A 22,203-nucleotide genomic window follows, 5' to 3' on the forward strand; every position below is an offset into this window, starting at 1 on the left:
CATCCTGTCATCCAGCCCCAGCTTCTGGCAGTTTGAGGTTTAGGGACACTCAGAGCATGGGGTTGCATCCCTGACCATCTTAGCTAATAGCCATTGAGGGGCCTGTCCCCCATGAACTTAGCTAATTCTTTTTTGAACCCAGTTATATTTTTGGTGTGAGCAGGGATGAGAGATAGGAATGGATAGTGGGGGAGATTTTAAGCCCTGATCCTGCAAATGGATCATCAGTGACTGAGGCTGCATTGAGCTGCCCTTGCAGAATGACTTGCAATACTGGGGGCCTAAGACCACAGATGGGTGGACAAGGTGGTTGATGGAAAAGGAAACATAACGGGGGAATCAGAGGAGACCAGTCAGTGTAGGGCAGTGGTTCTTAAACGTTTGTATTGGTGACCCCTTTCACACAGCACGCCTGAGTGTGACCCCCCCCCCGTTACAAATTAAAACACTTGTTTATATATTTAACACCATTATACACGCTGGATGCAAAGCAGGGTTTGGGGTGGAGGCTGACAGCTCATGTAATAACCTTGCGACCCCCTGAAGGGTCCCGATCCCCAGTTTGAGAACCCCTGGTGTAGGGTGACCAGAAGGCCTGATTTTATAGAGACAGTGCTGATATTTGGGGCTTAGTCTTATATAGGCACCTATTACCCCCCACCCTATCCTGCTTTCTCACACTTCCTGTCTGATCACCCTAGGTCAGTGTCACATCACGCCATAATCGGCAAGCACAGTGATGGGCTGGATAGGGGAAATCAGAGGGCAGGCTAAGCCCCACCCCACAGACAGTGCCCAGCACAACAGCCATCAGGCTCAGTGCCAGGAAGAAGGATAGGGGGGCATAGGGCTGATGGGGGGGGGGGAGGAATCAGAAGGAGGCGGGGCTTAACATAGAAGGGGTGGGGCCTAGGTTTTGGTAAGGGCGTGGCCTATCGGAGACAGGGCGGAGCCACACTAGGCTGGAACAGGGCTGGGGCCTAGGGAAGGGGGCGCGGCCTGTATTTGGTTGTGGGCGGGGCCTATTGGAGTCGGGGTGACGTAGGCAAGTTACGTAGTTAAGGGGTGGGGCCTAGGGACGTCGGCGCTAACGTCGCTCGAGGGACGCAGGTGAGGGGTGAGGCCTGGGGCGGGGCTTGCAGTGGGGCCGGCGGAAGGGGCGGGGCCTGCGGCGGAAGTGAGGGGGCGTGGCCGGCGGCAGGCCACCCGCTGAGGGAGCGGGCAGGGAGCGGCGGCGGGGGAGGCGCCTCCCCGAGGGATGCAGCGGGCCGAGCTCCGGGAGCGGGAGGAGGCGGCGGCGGCCTCGTACCGGGTGCTCAGCCGCCTGCTGGGCTATGGGGCCGGGCCGCAGCCGGGCGGCGGCTCGGAGGGCGGCGCGGCCGGGGGGTCCCCGCCGCCGCTGAGGGGCTCCCGCCCGCCGCCGCAGCTCATGGTGTTCCGCAAGGTGGGGCGGCCGGGGGGGGCGGGCGGGGACGGGCCCGGCCCCTCGGAGCTGCTCTGCCCGCGGCACCGCTGCGCCCTGGAGCCCAAGGCGGACCCGCGCTGGGGGGGGCTCCCGCCGGCCGGGCTGGAGCTGCAGCTGGCGGCGCTGGAGCTGCAGCGCGGGAAGGGGCCCGGCGGCTGCCCCTGCCTCAGCCTGCTGCCCGCGCCGGGGGGCCCGGCCGCCGAGGAGACCAGCGACGCGCTGCTGGTGCTGGAGGCGCTGGAGCCCGACGAGGCCGAGAGCGGCTCCGAGGAGGATCTGGGCAGCCCGGGCCGGGCCGGGGCCGGCGTGGGAGGGAGGCCGGGGGGCCGGGCCCAGCCGCCGCCCGGGGGAGGCGGCCCCGGCGCTAGGAAGGGCTCGCTCAAAATCCGCCTCAGCCGCTTCTTCCGCACCAAGAGCTGCAGCGGCTCCTCGGCCGGGGGGGAGCCCGCCGCCGGCAGGAGGCGCTCGGGGGAGCTGCCCGCCTCGGGCGGGAGCCTGACCGACGTGTCCAGCCCCAGGGGCCGGGAGCAGGACTCGGGCAGGTAAGGGGGGGCGAGAGGGGGGCAGGCTCGGGACTGGGGGCTCTCCGGTGCTAGGGGGGCAGGGCACTGGTCGGCTCCGCAGGCTTGGGGCAGGGAATGCCCAAGGGGGTGGGCTGGGGCTGTTTGGGGGGGGGGGAGGCTGGGGGGGCAGGCCTACAGCAGCCATGCACTAATCACGGGGGTGTGAGGCGCCGGGTGCACGAGACGTCAGGGGGCACGGGCAGTGGTTGTGCTGCATCTTGCTGACCTCTCAGAGGGAGCAGGGGCTCTGGGGGTGCCCCCGTCATGTTCTTGGTGCATTCGGGGTCTGTTTTCCAGGCAAGGGTCTGAGTGGGCTTGTGGGTGCAGATGTCAAGAGTATGGAGGTGGTGGCGGTGCATGCAAATAGCAACAACCTGTGCGCTTGCTCTTGGCCTAAGGGTGTGAGGAATGAGGCCAGGCTACAGACTGCCCTATGCTCTTTCTGCAAGGGTTCCGAGAAGCCATACTGGGGAGGGGTGTGTATGCCGGGGTGTACACCTTTAATGCAAGGGAGGGAGAGGGATATATAACATGGCATGCAGCTTCTGTGCTTTCACTGTAAGGGTGGGAGGGGGGTATGGGAGATGGCAAGTGTGTGCCATGGTGTGGGGCAGAAGGGTGCCTTAGTGTCCATTCACCAGGAGGGGCAGGGGTATGCTGACAGAAGGAGGTTGGCATGCCTATGCAACAGCATGCCTATTCAGCTCCATGGGCAGGCAGGCATGCACGATGAGTGGGTTCTCAGCACAAAGATCCAAGGAGGGCATGGCTTATGTATATCCAATATCGTGCTTGTTGCTGTTAAATCCCTGCTCTGAGGGGCTCAGCATTCCCACCAACGGAGGTCAGGTGTAAGCAGGAATACACTCCCAGCAATGCTTTGGGAGCAGCACCTGGGAAGGAATAGTTGTTAAATATCCAGAAGAATGAGCCATGGGCTTTTGGGTTCTTCAGTTGTAGTATTGGGTGTATGCATCCTCAGGGCAGAACTTCTTCATTAAAGAAGGTTTAGTTCATCAGGCCATTGATTACTGCTAGAGCTTTCTAACTGCAGCTCTTCGCTTAGTGACTGCAGTCATGGCATGCCTAAAAAAACTTGACATTGGCTGGGCTTGGAGCGTGCTGAGACTGCAGCCTGTTGTGCTGGCCTGTACTGTCTCATTGTTTCCTACCCCCATCTATTTGTCTGTTTCCATTTGCTGTCTTGTCTCTTGTCTTGTACTTGGATTGACAAGGTGGGGGAGGTGTTAGCTTTTATTGGACCAACTTCTGTTGGTGAGAGAGACAAGCTTTGGAGCCATGCTGAGCTCTTCTTCAGGTCTGAGAAAGATAGTCCCAGCATCACAGCTAAATATGAGGTGGAACAGGGTGTTTAGCATAAGCTGTTAGCGCACATTCTAAGCAACCATTCAGTGTAGAGTGGCTTCTTAACACCAACTAAACAACCTCCCTCTTTTTGTCCAAAAATTAGGAAGCACTAGTATCACAATCTCAATTTTACTGTAGACTTGGTGATACTAGCTGTGCTGTTGTCTCCATCAGCAGGTGACTTCACGGTTTTGAGCCAGTGTTTGAACTGTTCTGTTTTGTTTATTCCTGGGATGCTAAAGTCAGCATCTATCTCGTGAGCCACTGATGATAAGAATTGTAGAGCTGAACAGTGTTCTCAAAAGAATGAGCCTTATGTTCTCCTGGGCAACTTCCAATATGACTTCAGCAATAATATTCAGCACTGGAGTAGGAATAGTCACATGTGAGCTCTGCATATCCAGTGAGATTGTATTTGTTCCTGTGACAACCATAAGTTAATAGGGACAAACGAAAACTGCTTCGGCAGGAGGAGTGAGGTATATGGGACCAAAAGGGGCTCACATGGTGGCCTGTTCTCTGCTCTCCATGTTACCATGTGGGCTTTGGAGTTCCAAGCTTCCATTGCACTGCAGAGGCTACATGCTCGCTTCTGCGGCTGGGGATGCTGTAGAGGTGACATTACTTGGCTTTTGTCGGTGGGGAGGCAGGGAGTGCCTTGCTGAGATCTCAAGGAAGTTTCTGGTCAGCCCAGGAGCAGCATTTAATGGACTCTGGAAACAGTCTAGTCCTTGACCAGGAGAATTGATTGGCCTAATGCAAGTCCTTTTGCGAAGAGAGGACTTATAGAAGGGCGTAGTTTAAGAATTTATGATGGGTGAGCAAGAAAATCTCCCAACATCTCAGGAGCGAGTAGCATACAACCTTTGGAGAGTTGTGGCCCAGAGCACCAGATTATGGTAACTATGCAGCCAATATGCCAAAAATCTTGCTCACCTTACTGGCGTAGGCTGGGAGACTGAAATTACTGGCTGCTTCTAAATAGAGGATGTCATGAGTTAGCCTCTGAGATCATATAGCCTAAACTTCTTGGCTAAATTGCAGTGTCAGCTTGTTACCACTTAACGCTGGTCAATGTGTTTGAGCCTTAAGTACTGTTAATGCACTCCTGAGATGAGCCTTGGTGGTTCTTTACAGGTGGGATGTTGAAGCTGCATTATGCTGTGGCTTACAAGCTCTATTTACCATAAGTGGGCCTTAGATGGCAGAGAGATTCCATTTGTTTGTCATGACATTATTTTGCTAATGTACTTGTGGTTTATTCACTCACTCCTTGTTCTTGCTGTTGACCAGAACTGGAAGGCTTTATGTTTTCTGAGAAATGAAATAAAGTGGTGTGAAATTAGCAGTTACATTTTAACAGATTTCGATCAGAAGGAACATACTGCCACTTGGATTCTTCCTTTTGTAGGAGAATTTAATGGTCACTGCTCTTACAATTTCCAACTCTTACATGCATGGGGATTCTGTTGCACACATTAGGCAGTATTTTAACAAAGATTAGCTCAATGTGCTGAATCAAAGTTCACAAGTCCTCTCAAAGGTCTAGGTTTGAACTGTGCCTTCTGTTCACATGGGCACTTTTTCATGGATTTCTCCTTGTGAGGGATAGGAAAGAAGGTGCATCACTGTATTTTGTTCCAGTTCCCCTACTCGCCAGGAGGCTTCATAGTGGAGCATCCATTGCTAGCTACTAGAGAGTTGAGCTTTATGCCATCTCGTGCCAGTGAAGAAGAGTGGCTTAGGGTGGTGGGTTGCTGACCACGCCTGCAACCTTATGGGCACAATCTGCTTCTGTGCAGAAGTGGGAAGGAAGAGAGGCTGCTTTCAGGGAACCACGTACTGCATTGCCCATACTTGCTGGACCCACTGTGCTTTAGCACTGGGGCAGCAGCAGGGTTCTTACTGCTGTTTCTGCCCCCTATTTTGTTAGCTTAACCTCCCGTCTGAGGTGTTATGGTGTCTTTTCTCCTTCTCCCAAGTTGCCTCAAAGTATGGAAGATTTTTTAGGTTTTCTAACTTGTGTGCTGGGTCTCCTTTCTCAAGATACCAGTTCACCTGCACTGCTTAGCTGAGTTGCTCTCCTGAGGATGCCCATATCTGCAGGTTCCTCATGGCCAGCAGTGTTTTGTGCAGACTGCTGGTTCTTTGCCCTTGTCCTCTCTAGGAGAAAAGGGGAGTCTTTAACACTTGTGAAAAGTCTAGTGTAAACAAGGCATGTTTATGTGTTGGTTGGTTGAGGTAAATCCTATGCTCTCCCTTCGGGTTTACCTCAATCAGCTAATGCAGGGCTCGGCAACTTCTCAGAAGTGATGTGCTGAGTCTTCATTTATTCACTGTCATTTGAGGTTCCACGTGCCCGGAAGACATTTTAACATTTTTAGAAGGTCTCTTTCTTTAAGTCTAAATCTATAACTAAACTATTTTTGTATATAAAGTAAATAAGGTATTAAAATGTTTAAGAAGCTTCATTTAAAATTAAATTAAAATGCAGAGCCCCCCAGACCAGTGGCCAGGACCCGGGCAGTGTGAGTGCCACTGAAAATCAGCTCGTGTTCTCTTTGGCACATGTGCTATAGGTTGCCTGCCCCTGAGCTAAAGCATGTTAAAACTGCAGCATGCCTTGTCTGCACCAGGGTTTTGACATTTGTTAGCTAACAGGTTAAAATAAACTTTTTCTAGTATAGACATGGCATTTAAAGTGAGTCACAGATGGCTCACCTGACCAGATTATATCGCTGCTCAGGACTTTTTGGGGAAAAACCAGTTCCATGAAGACTAACTTTAGGACTGGGGAAGAGGCTGCAGCGGTCTAAGGGGAAAGCTTCTCCTGTTAGTTCAAAGTTGACTTTTGATCCAGTCAAAGGCTGCTATTCCTGGACTTGCTACATAGATTTCAGGCAGATTCCTGTCAATATATCTGACTCTTGGCCCCTTCCTCCTTCCCAAATAATTTCTGTTCTAAGACACTGACGCTTAGACATTTTGTCTCTATACTGCAGAATGGTGTTTACCCAGTGCGACTTTTTCTTAAAAGTTACTGCTAAGCAGAATCCCCAGTATTTGAAGTTGCAGCCCAGGCAATCCATAGCATCCAGTTTCCTTGAGGGACCATGTTGCAACTCTGCTTAGTAAATGTAGCAAAAGTTGAAAGGAAAACTGACCCCATTATCTAAGATCAATAGTCTGTTCTGATGAACTGGGGTAGACTTTGACTGCAACCAGAGCTCCAGGCCCCAGCATGCCAAGCGTGTGCTTGGGGTGTCATGCTGCGGGGGAGCGTTCTACCATTCGCCCGGAGGGCAGCAGGGTGCTCCGGTGGACCTCCCGCAGGCATGCCTGCGGAGGGGCCACCGGTCCCGCTTCTCTGGTGGACCTGCCGCAGGCGTGCCTGCGGGAAGTCCACCGGAGCCGTGGGACTGGCGACCGGCAGAGTGCCCCCCGCTGCGTGCCACTGTGTTTGGGGCGGCAAAATGGGTAGAGCCGCCCCTGACTGCAACAAAATTTAGGGATACCCATGGCAACATTCCTGCCTTTGGGCCTGAGCATTGATATATAAATGCTGCATCACAGAAATGGCTCTCCGAAGCCATTGCGCACCACTGCTCCATTCATATTCAACATGTGAGTGCAGAGTTAGGCATGGATCCTGCAACTGCATCTGCACAGGCAGAGTCCCAGTGACTTCAATAAGAGAATTCAGTTGCAGTTGCATGAATCCAGTTGCAGGCTTGTGGCCCAAGCAGCGGCCGCTCCAGGCACCAGTGCTCCAAGCATGTGCCTGGGGTGGCAAGCGGTGGGGGGCTGCCTGCTGGTCTCTGTGAGGGTGGCAGTCAGGCTGCCTTCGGTGGCTTGCCTGCGGGAGGTCTGCGGATTCGGCTGCAATTTGGCAGCAGGTATGCTGAAGCTGCAGGACCGGCGGACCTCCCGCAGGCGCTCCACAGGACCAGGGACCCTCCTGCAGGTGTGCTGCTGGCTTGGGGTGGCAAAAAGGCTAGAGCCGCCCCGGGCCCAAGTCTTGTAGCCGGTTTACAATAGCTAGTTCACATATAGCTCTGGCCAGCAGCATCTGCCCACGGTCAAGGATTTGATCTTTTTTACAGTCACTTCTAACATTCCTTTATGCATTCATATGCAGAAGGTGTCACATGACCCCAGTGGGGCTGACTGGCTAGGACTTTGATCTAAGCCAATTTAACTTATTACCATCTCTGCCTGTCTGGAACCAATTACAGAAACTGGAAATGGAAAAGATTTAAGTCACCTTGTCCTAACTTACTACAGAACAATGAGTTCTCATGGCTATTGTCTCAGCTGCTACTGATATGATGGACAACTGAACCTAAAACACTCTTCTCCTCTGATCTCTAATGATTTAAAGATACCCCATCTTAGCCATGTCATCTATGATATTTGATATGGCTCATCTGATGCTCAGACTTGCGTTCGTGCCATGTGAGCTGCTTGGAAATTCCATCATTAGCATTCTTTAGCAACTGCCCTGTTCACCATAATGCCAACATATGGCTCCCTCAGGACACTTAAGGGATCTTTTGCAATAATAAGTTAAACTGAGGCAGCGGTGTTCTGATGACGGTCACACTTGATTACTATTAATATTTTCCACCATCATTTGGAGACCATTGCTGTGCTTGAGGAGAAGAGGAAAAGGAAATGTTAGAAGAGATCATTTGAGTTTAATAGTGAAATGTAGCAGAGTCCAGTCCTTGTGAATCATTTCTGGATCTGACCCCACTGCAGATCTAGAAGTGAGAAATAACACATGGTGCTTTTTTTTCAACGTGATTATAGAATAGTAGCGTAAAAATGTAGCCGTTTTGGTAATGGCACAGAGGTCTAAAATGTTTGTTCGGTGCTATTCATTCCTCTAAGGATGAAATAGGGCTTCAATAATATATGGCTAGAAGTTTAATTCCAAACTATTTTGGTTTTAAGTGATTCCATAGAAGTGATCAGTATCTAAATGGTAGGAGTATTTCTCACTACTGTCCTTATTTGCAAAACTAGAAGGGAATACTTCCTTCACACCTGTGCTACCCCATCAGTCAATGAAGTTACTCAGGTATAAATGGCAGCAGAATTTTGTATGCCCTGCAGTAAAGGCAGGATTATACTTGCATATTCTGCAATCTAACAGTTTTTAATGCCTGGTAATACAAAACTGGAGCTTAGATTTCAATGTTCCAAAAACTTGGTTAAATTGATATTCTGTGCAGCTTAACACTTTGCAGAAGATGGGAGACAGCTAACTTTCTCTGAAACTGGCTAGCATCTTAAGAGGCTTGTGATAGGACAGCCAAAGAACACAGGCAAAACCTTTTAGTGGATTTAAGGGAAGCATTCAGATTATGGAGAGCGCTTCCTCCTTGCAAATCTAAAAATGGAGGTGAAGAGAGCTTGAGAGTTACCAAGTCAGCCTTGTAAAATCCCGCTTGCCCAGGGTGAGAGATTCTCCTGGATGGGCAAGTAAAATATTGGCATTTCCATCATGGTAAGGATGGGAAAGAAGGGCTTATGTCTAGGTTGGTAAATCTTCATGTCAATGTTGCAAGGCTGAATGTAGAAAACCATGTTTGTTTGAATGGCACTGCTCTTAAATTGTGAAGCATGGCACTAAGTAATTGACTCATCTGGCCTGGGGGGGGATTTCCGGAGTAGTGCATTCGACATCTTTCAAGTGGCCAGCAGTTGGGTAGAGTCTTGTTAAGATAATGCTCTAGTATTAAGCTTGCTGTCTGCCATACTGGAAGCTACCACTTAGTTAGAATTCTGTAGCACACTTTTAAGATTATGTCTTGCACAAAGGCCAAGATTCAGGCTTGATTTGCCTGGAAACACTCAAGTAGCAGCCCTGTACTTCTTACCCCCAACACAGGAACCTTGTCTTGCAGCCTCTAGCATGAAACTAAACTTCTGTAAAGCAAGCTTTAAACAGGCTAGTTTCTTTATTTGTTGTGGACAAAAAAACCTGCTTCCTGTGAGGTTGTAAGCCAGCCGGCCTGCCTGTTGGAGCCTTTTTTTAAACAGTTCATGGTCAGCACGGGCTGTGCTCAGATACAATTGTGGTTGGGCTGTCTATAAATAATACTTTCAAGTATAAAGCAAGGGATCAAGTTAGAGAATTCTGACCACTTTTTAACTCTGTCGTTACTGTTGCAAGATCACCTCTTGCACGAAGAGCTAGATTTTAGATGAGAGCCTTGAAAGGGAGACTGAGTTTCAAGTTCCCACTTCTGCAACGGACTTGGATCTTGAGCAAGTCACAGCTACTCAGCCTTGGTTTCTCCTATGTTAATTGGTGATAATACCCAGCTGTGCAAAGCCCTTCAGGATCCTTCAGTCAAGGATACTGTACAGGCTAATTTTCACTGGGCAGTGGTAGTACGTGGCTAAACTTGTAGGCCTCGTACTAGGTAAATTTTGGAAAGGAAATTTTACAGGAGTCCTCAGAGGTATGTTTTAGCTACGTTTCCATGTAGCTGAATGGGCTTAGAGAGCAGCTTTTCCGCAGTTCACCTGATCTTTCAAACTGTCTCAAGAAGGCTGTGTACCTCACGTGACACTTGCGTGTCGTGTGAATGTCAATGCAGAGTTAACTGGTCTGGCATGCCACATGTAACCTGTAACTCTGTCTTGGTGATGTGTGTTTCACTAAGGCATCTTGATGTAATGGCCAACCTGGGGAAAGAATTAGCTCAACATAGCATTGTCTCAGTTTGAAATAGCCTGTGCGACTCAAGTTGGAGTGTATTTGCTCTAACTGACTTTCCTCCTGAAATTAACTTGTTACTTATCCATTTAGAGATGTGGTATGAAGATTGAGACTTCGCTTTGTGTATTGGTGATTGTACTTTTTCTAGAGCAAGTTTGGCTTAATAGTTGCATACATTTTCTCATAAGTCTTAAACTGCATTGCAAGCATAGTGACTAGGCTCTGCCAGCTTTTCAGAAGATCAAGCTGAACAGTTTTTCCAGAGCTGAGGAAGAATTGCTACTTTTAATTCATTAGCTCTTTCTCTTTCTGAATAGGAAACCCCGATTGACAAGAACTCAAAGTGCCTTTTCTCCGGTTGCTTTCAGCCCCCTCTTCACAGGTAAGGATAAAAAGAAGTGAAATACTTTATTTTACACTTTCAGGTGTGTTACTCTTTAGATTTAATTACAGATAATTAAGATTTCCTTTCTGTTCATCTACTAAGAGCTATACAATCCACCAGAAATTATAATCTCACAACCCCCTAAAACAAGAACCCAGTGTAAGACTTGTCGGCGCTGGGATGTTAATGTGGGTAAAGGTAGGGTATGAATTCAAAGCATAATAACTGTTCCTTGTTAAATGCCTGTGTGGGACGCCCTTAACAGGAACAGTTAATCGGAAGCGAGTCTGTGTAGACCAGCCCTGAAGAAGACAGCTCCTCATTCTGCTTTTTTTTTTTTATTTTCCCCTGTTGAAAGGGCAATGGGAGTCTGAACTGTGATCCTAGCACACAAAGGGCTGTCTTCATTAGATATGCTGGCACTTGTAGCCACAGCAGTATAACCAGTGTGACCTAACATGTTTAAAAGCAGGAATCTTCACCCTGGTGCAAGCAACACTTCTGTAGTGGGTTTTGTACTGGTGCAGTTGCATCAGTGCAGATGTCTGTAATGGAGAGCACCAGTCACATACCAGGACCCTGTCCTAGGCACTGTGCAATCACAACAGTGTGTTCCTGCACCAACAAGTGGCTCTACTTCAGTTGCTGTGCACAACCGAATCCAGAATCAAGGCCTGCTGTTAGAGAAGCTTGCCGTGAGCCAGTGTCTTATCCATTGGGTGCTGAGAAGGGTTAGATTCCTGTGCCTGTCCTGCCTGAAACTACCTCTCCCCATGACCAAATGCTATAGTGGTGTTAGGTGGGTGCTTGAGCTTGATCTCTGAGTGGAAAAGAGCAAATGGGCTGGAGGTCATATTCTGTGTGATGGGCCCTCTTTGGAATGCTTCTCCCCAGCATGTTGGTCTGTAGTGGCCCGAATCTATTAACCTTTAAGGGATGTTTCAAACCAGCAGACTTTGCATGGGCCTTGGTGGAGGGCTGAGGCAGTGCTATAGTGGAATTGCTGTCTGGGAACGTGTGGTGTAAGAAGGGGGCTGCTGGCTTCGGACCATGTAGGCTACAACTTCAGTATTGTGGTTTTAAGTGTTTCTCAGGTGCCCAGAGCTTTGGTTGGTATGGGGTTGAGATCAGACTGGCTATAAATAAAAGCAAAGGGCTTCCTGCATATCCCATTTGCTTCTTGATACAGATATCAATAGAAACCCAGCTAATATGGTGATGGGTGCATTGAAAGTATCTGGTAGGTGGGATTGGAAATTGCATATGGCTTGGTGTCTGAGAGGAGGAGGAGCACGCACATATTGATGTCCCTTTATAGGGTTCTGGCTGACCTTTGTGCTGAGCAGTGACAGTGCCGAGAGCTGCCTACCTTGAAGGTCATTTTATTACCTTGCCTGGAACTTGTTAAAAAAAATAATTCTGCCCCCTCCGAGCTTTTAGTTCTGTCAGTGAGCTGAGCTAACACCACAAACAAAGATTGGGGAGAATTCAAGCCATAGCGCTTCATTGTCTCCATTTCCTCATGAGTTGAGACCCCCACAGAAGTCATTTTAATATTATGGTAGCAGCACACACTTGGTTTTTTTTCCGAAACATGCCTAGCTTCCCATAGATGTGCAGAATGTGCATTCATTCTGCAAACCAGAGATTGACAAAGCCGAACTGCTAACACCACCTCCCCAGCTGTTGCCAGTGGCCTGGGATCTTCACTGTGTGTGAGAGAGAGCATGCATGGGAATACAAACCTTGTATAACCTTTTTAAGAAATTAAAACTTTAATGGGCTTCATGATGAGTTTTAAAGTAACTTTTCTCCCGAGAAATTGCAGAGAAGAAACTGGAAATGACTAAATTGATCACAAGTTTGAAATCACTTTTTAATTTTGCCGGTGAATGAATGAATGTGACTGATTTTGTTACTTGGGTTTTTCCAATTGACAAAACTCTTCTAAATAGCTAAACTTTTTGTAATCTGGAGACAGTGTTATCTCAAGTTCTTTTCACTTACTTGAGACCATTTGAGGAAGTTGGCACGGTCTTGTGTCTGGATTATTGATATCTTTGTCTGCTCGTAGACGTCAGGTTCTCTTATGCAAAACACCAGGTAGTTTTTTATTTGCTGATTTAAATGGGACTTTTCCAAAAATTGACACTCACTAAGGATGACCTAATTAGAACCTGCTTGGACCAAATTGCATGGGGCCTTGTACCTGATTTGTCCAAAGGTCTTGGAAATCAAAGATAAGGCCAGGAAGCCTGCCTGGCCTTCCAGGTCAATAAGCTACCTGTGGGGAGACTTGTGTTCAAGAGTCTCGGACTCTTCACCTTGGGATGGGGAAGTCAGGACCTCAACTACCAGGCCACTCCTTCCTTTCCCGTTTCTCCCTGCACCTGGAGGTCCACTAGTGGGAAATGCTGGAAGCTTAATTAGCTAGCTTCTAGTCCACAAGACTGAGAGCTGATGCGTTTGCAGCCCCCGTTACCTTAAGTATTTTTATTCTGTCTTTTGTTTTACTTAGCTTTATTTTTAGGGGGTAGCAGTGAAAGTGTGGCTATAGGCAAGCAGGTGTGCACGCACCCACACATGGGGAAGGCACCTGAAAGAGAAGCTACCCAAGTAAACCGCCTTCAATCTTGTTTCCTAAAATTATTCAGTGTGTTCTGTTCTGCCATCTGTAATTTCTAGTAAACAAGAGTTGTCAAACTTCTGCTTATCCAGACTTTTGTTAAGTGGGCTATCCTTTTTTGTTCAGTGTTTACATAGTGCTTGGCTGAGGTTCCTGGGTGCTCCAACAATGCAAATATTACATCTTGAGAGGGCTTGAGGGAGTTAGCCACCCACGAGAATTGAAATCGAGGGAAGGAAGCTTTATAATTGGCTCTGAGGTTGTGATTCAGATGGTTCAGTTTCAATATTAAGAGATTTAACTGGCCCCAAGTTATGGATTTGATTGACTTATAAATTCCAGCTAAACAATTTCAAACTACACAGCCAGCCACCTGCTTAGAATCCTCTTTAGAATTGATGAGGCTTGGTTATTTTTAGTATTTGATGTGAGTCCAATCTAATAGTGAGACTAACTTGTGGATTTGTCAGCTGGATTGCTTTAGGGTTAGTTTAGTTTAATATTAGTAGTTTAGCTTAGGTGATGTTTTCTTGATTTTAATGCCGTGTTTTAACACATGTTCACTGCAATGGGGGTCCAGAACCTTTGAGCACCTGGGTTGATTGATACCAGCTAGGTAACCTAAAAGCCTGACCAGCTCTCGCAGTTATTTGGTTCAAGCAGGACGCTGCTCTTAAGGGCTGCTCTGCAGCAATAAGCAGGTGTTTAACCCCAAATCACTTGATCCTATAGGCTGTTGGCAGGCAAACTCCCCTTGAAGTCAACAGGAGTGTTGCCTATAAGACTTTTGACAGGGATGGGCAATTTTAAGATGATAGAGGGCCACAAAATTCTCTAAAACCCTTTGGCAGGCTTGGGTGTGTGACCTGGGGGTTGGGTCCTGCACCTAGGAGGTGGGAGCCCCTGGGGGGTGTTAAAGAGTGAGCCAGCCCCGCACCCACCCTGAAGTGGTGACTCCTGTACCATGGAGTTGGGCCTGGTACCCCTCGTCTGGCCCATTACCTCTCACCACAGCATCACCTGACCCACATGTCTACATGTAAGAGAGGCCCTCCCTCCATAATACCTCATCCTGCCCCCCTTCTTGGCCATTGTACCTGCCCCAAGCTGGGCTGTGATGGGCCAGATAAAATGATCTGGCAGGCTGTTTGCAGCCTCTGGGCTGCTAGATGCCCATCCTTGGTTTATCGCATCTGGTCACAGGTACCAGTGCATGAAATTGGCCTGTTAAGCCATTTCGTGAGCATTAAAGCTGTAGAGAACTTCAGGGGAGTCTTTGTAATGCTGTGGTGGTCAGCATCTGAATCTAGAAATCAGAAGTGCCCACCGAAGCATATTGAGGGTTAATATCATGAGAGAGAGAACGTGGTCAAAGAACTGCCATTGAAGTATTGCTGACTATCTTCCACTTGGGCTGGTTGGTGGGAAAATCTCTTTAATACCTAAAAACATGAATGGGTTTTTAAGTCCAAAACTTGACCGTTCCATCAGATGGGCCTTTGGCCATTGGAGTCTTTCCATTTGTGTCTAGCAAATGCCTAGGAGTGTGCATGAAACGCACACATTAGGAAGCATTGGCAAGCACTGGTTTGTTTAATGTAGCAAATAGAGTTAAACAAAACGCAACCCCTCCAGCTCCTTGCTTGGAACTCCCTTCTGCTGTATACCTCAGTTGCCCAAACACACTGTCTGCTGTGTCAGCCTGGAAGTCTTGCCTGGTAATAGCCTTCAAAATGACTGAGTCTGTTGTGCTTTTGAAAAACTTTCTACAGTGTATGCTGAATTTAGGTTGGGTTCAGAAGCCTGCATCAGTATTTGCCATTTGCTCGCGCTTGCCTCTTGCTTAGAGCCTGACCCATGGGCTGCTGGGGCAGAGTTGATCAATGTCTTAAAATCAGAGCAATGGGGAAATTCAACTTGAAAGCGTTTAATATGAGACTGAAGCAGAGGCCTCTGACCTGCGTGGAAACTGACCTCCAAAAACTTTCTAAAGCCACCTCCTGCTGCTTGACTGTCTCCTCCCTTTGCATGCTCTGGAGAAGGTGCAAACTCTTACCAGTCTCTCTCCATGAATCTTCAGGTGAAACTGTGTCACTAGTGGATGTGGACATCTCCCAGCGAGGACTGACCTCGCCTCACCCTCCGACTCCTCCACCTCCGCCACGGAGAAGCCTCAGCCTGCTAGGTACTCTACATACATCCCCCTAGAACTTCCTTCCTGGTCATGTCTGTGGTTGTAAGTGGTAGGGATTGAATTGTTTTTCCAGTTTGGAGTACAATGCCGGCTCTTACAGGATCCCTTCCAATAAACTGATCTCTCCTTCCCAAGCAAAGGATTTCTTCCAATTCCACATGCAGTGCTGCTGCTGAATCAGCTGGCAGGGAGGGTTGTTGTAGAACACTGTGAGGTTGTCCCTTTCTCCCGGGTTTAGCATGCTAACTCAACAGCACTCCCTGGCTTTGGAGATTGAAACGCAAACTTGCATGTCTCATACGTGGCTGCATATTGGGCTGCCGTTAGACACTCAGAAACCTGTTGATGTTCTTAATCTTATATTGCCAGCCACATTCTCCCTAAATAGCCAGTTTAGAAACTAACTTCTTGATTTGCAGGAGAGGTGGTGTATGTGTCCAGGTGATACTGCGTGACACAAGTTCTGAGGTTACATCAATATCTGCTTTTCAGAGAAGCTAGTGAAAGGCTGAGCTGTTGGCTCACGTGCCATCCCTTCCCCTCCTGCTCAGCACTGCCGACGGAGCTGAACACTGGGCTTGCTCCTGCTCCATTGGCAGGTGCTTGGCGATGTAGCCGCTCGCTTACTTTCCTATATTCTCAATCTCTCTTGCTTTTGTTCTCTCCTAGATGATATCAGTGGGACGCTGCCTACATCTGTTCTAGTGGGTCCGATGGGGTCTTCCCTGCAGTCTTTCCCTCTGCCTCCGCCTCCTCCACCCCATGCCCCAGGTCAGCTTAGTTTTAGTGGCAAGGCTGTGTTGTGCAGAGATCTGGACTAATCTTTTCTGGCAAATGTCTGACCTTACTGAAGTCTGTATTGATTGTCAGAACGATAGCAAGGGTTGGGTGCGGCCCCCTTGACCAGTTCAGGTAATGCAAGATTGAGCTGGTGGTCTACCCACGTTGTTACATACTGGGACATGGTTGAATCAAACCTCTAGGTTCCTTTTTAAACTATTTGTACATCTAATGTGACTGTCTGCATTGCTCATAATAGCTTAGTTACCCTCTTCCATTTGGCAACTCTCAAATCTCCACTTCCTCCCTTCAGCTCAGCAGAACTGGAATGTGCATGAATCACAGCCTCTAACCCTAAACTGGCTGCAGGAGGCACTGCATGGCCTAACACGTGTCTTCTGTGATCACTGGGGCCTCTTGTCTGCTAGTGTTAGCGTAGTTCTGGGAATAGGGCTCAACACTGGCTCCCTAGGCTCAAAAGACCTCTTGTTTTGTAGCACTGGAGTAAAATCACATCAGGGCTCTGTAGCTACTTAGCTCTATCACTTAACCTTCTGTTTCCTGCGTCTACTTTTTTAAGCTGTCAAATTTTAGGCCTAAGCTACTTTAACAACATCCCTCTCCAATCTGTTTTAAAAGGTGAAAAGGCCTTGACATTTCCATGGACAGGCCTCTGAGGGGACACAGGTGAATAGGTGGTGAAGACAGTGAATTAGTTTCTCTTGGAGTTGCTACCCAGGTTTCCTCTCTGTCCTCATTCCCAAGGACACTGTCCATCCATCAGTAAAGCTGCTTTTTCTATGCCATGGCTTCATTGCGCCTGCTTTGTCCTCTAGAATCCAGGGCCTGTTTGGGGAGGGCAGCTCTTATTCTTTGCAGTATTGCTTGTAAATGAGTGACTGTTGCCGGCCATCGTTGGTTGTTTCCCTGCAGATGCGTTTCCCCGGATCGTCCCGTTCAGACCGATAGAGGCAGTGAACAGCCAGACCACCCAGCATCTTCACTGTCCTCTCTACCGACCAGACTCGAGCAGCTTTGCCGCTAGCTTGCGAGAACTGGAAAAGGTAAAGGCTTCGTGCGGGGTCTAGATCTGGGGTCACTCGTACAGAGATCAGCCATATGGGCTTCATTATTCCCCCATGTGCATTTGGAAGCATGAGATGGGGATAGGACAAAAGGAAAGATGTTCCCCTAATGATAGCCCTGCCAGTGATCAGTTCCCCACTTGTATATCCTCACCAGCTTTAGAAGCACTTGGATATAATTGGAAGAGGGGTAATGTCTTCCTTATTCTGGTAGCTTACATGTGTAAAGAGATGTTGCTTGTATGTGGTAGACATGATGGCCTGTTTACGTTAGGAAATTTACTCATTGCTGTCAATGATTGACTGTCTCTCTTCCTGGATGAGTGATGAAACAGGTTTATCTGCTAGTATAGCTAGAACAAAATGGTTTAATATGGTCTGACTTTCTGTAACCATGGCTAAGTTTGCTCTTAAAGTGTTCCCCAGCAGCAGGTTATGGGGAACTTGTGGCTGATACCTTTGGTTCGCATCAGATGTTTTCCCCAGTGTAGGCTGGGTTGTTAGTGAACAGTTCAGCATTTTGGTGTAAATTGCCGTCTTGCGGTGAAATACTAGCCTTGTCGAAGAAATCCTTCAGCAGTGCTTTTGCCAACAGCTACAGACAATGCCAAACTGTTAATTCTTCCTGGGAGCGCACTGGTGCTGGGATGGGGCAGAAAAGACCGACAGTTCTTGGAATCCATTGATGGTTGAGTTACTCCGTTTAGTACGGAGCAGTTAATGGGCAAGTGCCTTTCTAGCTTACCAGAAGTCTGAAGACATCTTTGCACTCTCTACTGGTAGTGTGGTTGGTACTGGGGACCAATGAACTGGGAAGACGCAGAAATGAAGCTGAAGGGGAAACCAGATGGATCCTTCCTGGTACGAGACAGTTCCGACCCTCGTTACATCCTGAGCTTAAGCTTTCGATCACAGGGTATCACCCACCACACCAGAATGGAGCACTACAGAGGTAAGCGCAGCCAGATTCTTGGAATGGTCTCGTTCACTGAGATGTGGCTGTGGCCCATCTGCTGATCAGCTCTGCGCTGCGACTCCACCTGTCTGTAGGAGCCCAGAACAATGCAGAGACATGCTTGCAAAGGGGAAACTGAATGCAGCCATACCTTGCCCTCTGCTTCTGTGCTAGACTGCAGACCCCAGTGAGGGTTCTGTTGTGGGTTGATCCCAGAGGCTATTATGAAGGCCCTAAGTGGGAATATCTGGCTCTAAGTTGCATGTGCGATCGATCCTATTAAAAAACAAAAAACCCTTTTCTACTCTCTCATGACAGGGAAGGCTAAATAAGGAGCCATTCACCTCATGAGTTGTCATAGCACACAGACCAACCTAGGTTGCAGCCATCTCTGCGGACTGTTCTTGTCATAGAGATCACAGACTTAGTGGCCGAGGGAGGGTCTCGGGCTGTGAATGCTCCATTTAATCCCTTAACTCCTCTGAACAGCATCTTCCCATCCCCCTCCTTCTCAAACATCACTCCATTGAGAAACTGAGCAATATAATAAAATTCCCCTGGTCCCTTTTCCTCCGTGCCCATTCTGCATGCTTCACTTTGGGGAAGCTTATTAAGAAGGAGCTAATGGACTTACAAAGTTGCTGTGCAAGAAAATATGAAGGAAAAGCTTATTGATTCATTAATAGAGCTTTAGGGCCAGAAGGGACCATTGTGATCATCAAGTCTGACCTGCATAGAAGACCTAGCTCAGTGTGCAATCATTGTACCGTCATCTTATGATGCAATTTATGAGAGAGTTCAGTTATTTTGGTTGTTGGAGACTAGCAAGGCTAAAACTTGGGGACAATTTAGTCTTGATGTTTCACCTGTTAAATGGGAGGTGATCATGGGATGTCATTGCTGATGAGTTACTTTGCCTTTGGTCACTTTCACACTTACTGTGTTGGAGCAGAACTTCAGCGTTCATGCATCTGGCTAGTACAAACTGCCAATGTCCACGCTGAAGTTTTAACTTTGATCTTGTGGCTTTTCTATTCTGAGAACTCTTTGCATGTTGCTCATACCAGCTTCCTGCCTCTTTTGTCATCTTGCTGAAGAGTACTGCCCACTGCCCCCCACCCCCAAGCATTTGCATTTCAAATGTGGTTTTCTGTCTTGGGACTGCACAAAATGTTCTGGAGGGTAGCAAAATGCCTGAGATTCTCAGTGTTGTGAGGAGATACCATCAAAACAGGTGGTCTTACAACTCCCCTGTTACAAATCAGCAGCCTTTAACTAGGTGCAGAAGCAGCAAAGTACTTGGGAACCTCAGTGGATACCAAAATTAACCTCTAAAGACATGCCTATAAAAAGAGGTTTTTTTCCTCTGAGATTGCCTCGCCCACTTCCCCTTTGGACGGTGTCCCTTGCCGTAAAGCTGGAAAGGGCAGATGCTGTAGCAATTTGTAATTTGAGGCCCTCTTGACAAAAATTCTTGTACAGTGACTCTCTCCTGCCATGAGCGAGAGCTGGAGCAAGTTTCCTTTGCTGCTCTTCAGGTTTCACACCTCAAGGGTGAGAGGTCTCGGTTACCAGAGCTTCATTCCTCTGTTAACAGAGCTTTGTTCCGGTACTTCTGGAAGGCTGCTACCCTTCACTCAGCGTTGCCTCCATTGTGTGGCCATAATCAATTGCAACTGTGTACATGTCTGGTTGTATCCCCCTTTCCCAACTGCCCTTCACAAGTTGCTTAGACACTGATTCATCAACGCACCTAGAGTGTGTGCTTAGCTATTAGCATGTGAGTAGTTTTATTGATTTTTAAATGGGATTACTCACGGTTAAAATTAAGCATGTGCTTAGCTCCTCTGCAGGCTTGGGGCCATAGATGATAAACTGTTTGGCGCATAGTCCATTAATAAAACTTTCAAAAGTGACAGACCCTGAGGAGCCCAAGTTTCATTAAAAGTCAGTGGGACTTAAGTTCCTAGGTGCCTGGCGTTTTGGCTCTTAAGTAACGAATGTGGTTTTGAAAATGTTACCCCATGTCTTTGTGTACGGTGCATAGTATAATGAGACCCTGATTTGGGCCGCTGGGGCCCAGTTGAATATAAAAGATGAATTCCAAAGCTCCCTCCACTCCAACGGTCCTGTCACGCTCGCAGCAGTTCCCAGCAATCGCCCTGCAGAAAGACCCCAGCACTCCTTTTTGTGTAATTAACTCCACACTTACACTAGGATTGGCTGAGCTGTCTGCTGAATGTGCTACAGCGGTTCTGAAAACTGCAGAGCTGAGCACTTTGATAAACTAATAGAAGTGACAAGTGATTGAGCTAGAGGAGTGGTAAATAGGGAAATATTTGACCTTCAGATTTCAGGTGGGTGAAAAGGCACAGTGGGACATCTATTTGTGCCTACGGACTGTAGCATACATGCTACATAAAAACTTCCTGCATTCTGAGCAACATGCAGACAAAACTGTTCTTTGATCTTCCTGAAGCAGGTAGATTTTAGAACCCGGGGTTTATACTATACTTCTGGGGGGATTATCAGCTCAGTGTTACTAAATAGCTATTCCGGACTAATTCCATGAGTAGGCAAGCCCTAAAGGCTGAAATTTGCACTGGGGTAACTACATTGATTTAGCTACACCTTGGGCAGTCCCTAATTTAAGTGCTCTCTGCAAGCCTGCAAAGCCGAATTTACTGATAACTTAGTGGTTTAAGTTGCAGCATTGCAAGCGCTGCTCTGTGCCAGTCCTGCATGTCTGCATTCGGGGTCTGCCCCGCGGGGGTACCAACCTTGGAGTAGGTGCCCTGGTGCCCACATCACTAATGTCGAGCTGGCCCTAGGTGTAGCTCTTGGGGCTGTTCCCTCTGCTGTTCTGTTGAAGCTGTGTTCCATACTGTGCCTTCCTGAGGTACTTCTAAGTCCCTGCACTTGCTCCTCCATTGCTAGGGCTCTTCTCTCTGCTCTAGTCACGTGTTGCAGGCAGAGGGAAGGAGCAGACCTGGCACTGTGGGGTGCGCAGATGGCATTCCTGCAAGCAGGGGCGGGGTGGGCCTGCGTCTTGGTCGGGGAGGAAAGTTGTCTCCAATCACTGCACAAAGATGTTGAGAGAATGGTCTTGAGTGGCTTCTAAGGGTCAAACTATAACCTAGTGAGAGCTCTCCAAGTAGCTTAGATGGGGGAGGGCTGTCTCTATATTGGCTCTTCCCAGCTTCATCACTTCCAGCCCTAGCTTAATACAGACATTGTATCAACAGGGCAACAAGGGAGAAAGGATCACTGTGTGCCTTACCCTTGCCTCTAGGGTGAGAGGGCAGGGTTGGACTGAAGCATGTCATAAGATGGGGCCACACCGTGCCTGCTTGTAGAGGTGATGGCCAAAGGGTCTAGAGACGCAGGCTCCCTGGTACTTACTCCAACAGCTGGGATGTATCTGTTTGGATCACTGTGCTCCTGCTACAGCCGCATTCTTCTGCTGGGATGATGGTGTTGGGGCCCTTTAGAGCACACTCCCCCCCCTCCCCCCCTCCAGAGACACAGTTGGGCAGGTCACTCCTCTCATAGCTATTGCTGAAGCTTATCTGCAGTTTCATGGAGAAATCACTGCAGCAGGTACACTCAGGTCTTTACAACAGCAAGGGCTTAGAGGCGTTTTTAAGCAAAAGCCTACTTGTCAGTGACGTGGGCATGGGCCATAATGCCAATGTTAATTCAGCTTTGAGAGGGTAGCCCAGTCACTGGCCTGTCTGTTGATATTGCCAACGAGTACGCCAGCGATGGTGGTGACTTGGTTATCTGTCCTTTGGGGACATGAGTGAGCAGTGCAGATTAGAGTCTCTCTCCTCTTCCCTGCCAACCCCTTTGTAATACGAAACATTTCTTGTTGGAAGGAACCTTCAGTCTGTGGTGTCACCCCAAATTTGAGGATCGCTGCCAGTCTGTGGTGGAGTTTATAAAGAGGGCGATCATGCACTCGAAAAACGGGAAGTTCCTTTACTTCCTGCGATCCAGGGTTCCAGGTGAGTCTTGCACCTAAAACTACTTACAACTTTGTGTGTGTG

At 48.3% G+C, this 22,203-nt stretch overlaps 1 protein-coding gene across 1 annotated transcript in view; it reads left to right on the forward strand.

The window, feature by feature from the left end:
• Nucleotides 1–1,258: 1,258 nt before the first annotated feature.
• The window catches only part of SOCS7 (suppressor of cytokine signaling 7), a 36,212-nt gene continuing 15,267 nt past the window's right edge, over nt 1,259–22,203 (forward strand). The window contains exons 1-7 of the mRNA XM_050935368.1: nt 1,259–2,007; nt 10,447–10,511; nt 15,221–15,325; nt 16,004–16,105; nt 17,048–17,178; nt 17,983–18,151; nt 22,033–22,161. Of these exons, the coding sequence (XP_050791325.1) occupies nt 1,259–2,007; nt 10,447–10,511; nt 15,221–15,325; nt 16,004–16,105; nt 17,048–17,178; nt 17,983–18,151; nt 22,033–22,161 (1,450 nt within the window). The remainder of the gene's footprint in view (nt 2,008–10,446; nt 10,512–15,220; nt 15,326–16,003; nt 16,106–17,047; nt 17,179–17,982; nt 18,152–22,032; nt 22,162–22,203) is intronic.

The sequence above is a fragment of the Gopherus flavomarginatus genome, chromosome 25, assembly GCF_025201925.1.
Source record: "Gopherus flavomarginatus isolate rGopFla2 chromosome 25, rGopFla2.mat.asm, whole genome shotgun sequence".
NCBI classification, from domain to species: Eukaryota; Metazoa; Chordata; order Testudines; family Testudinidae; genus Gopherus; species Gopherus flavomarginatus.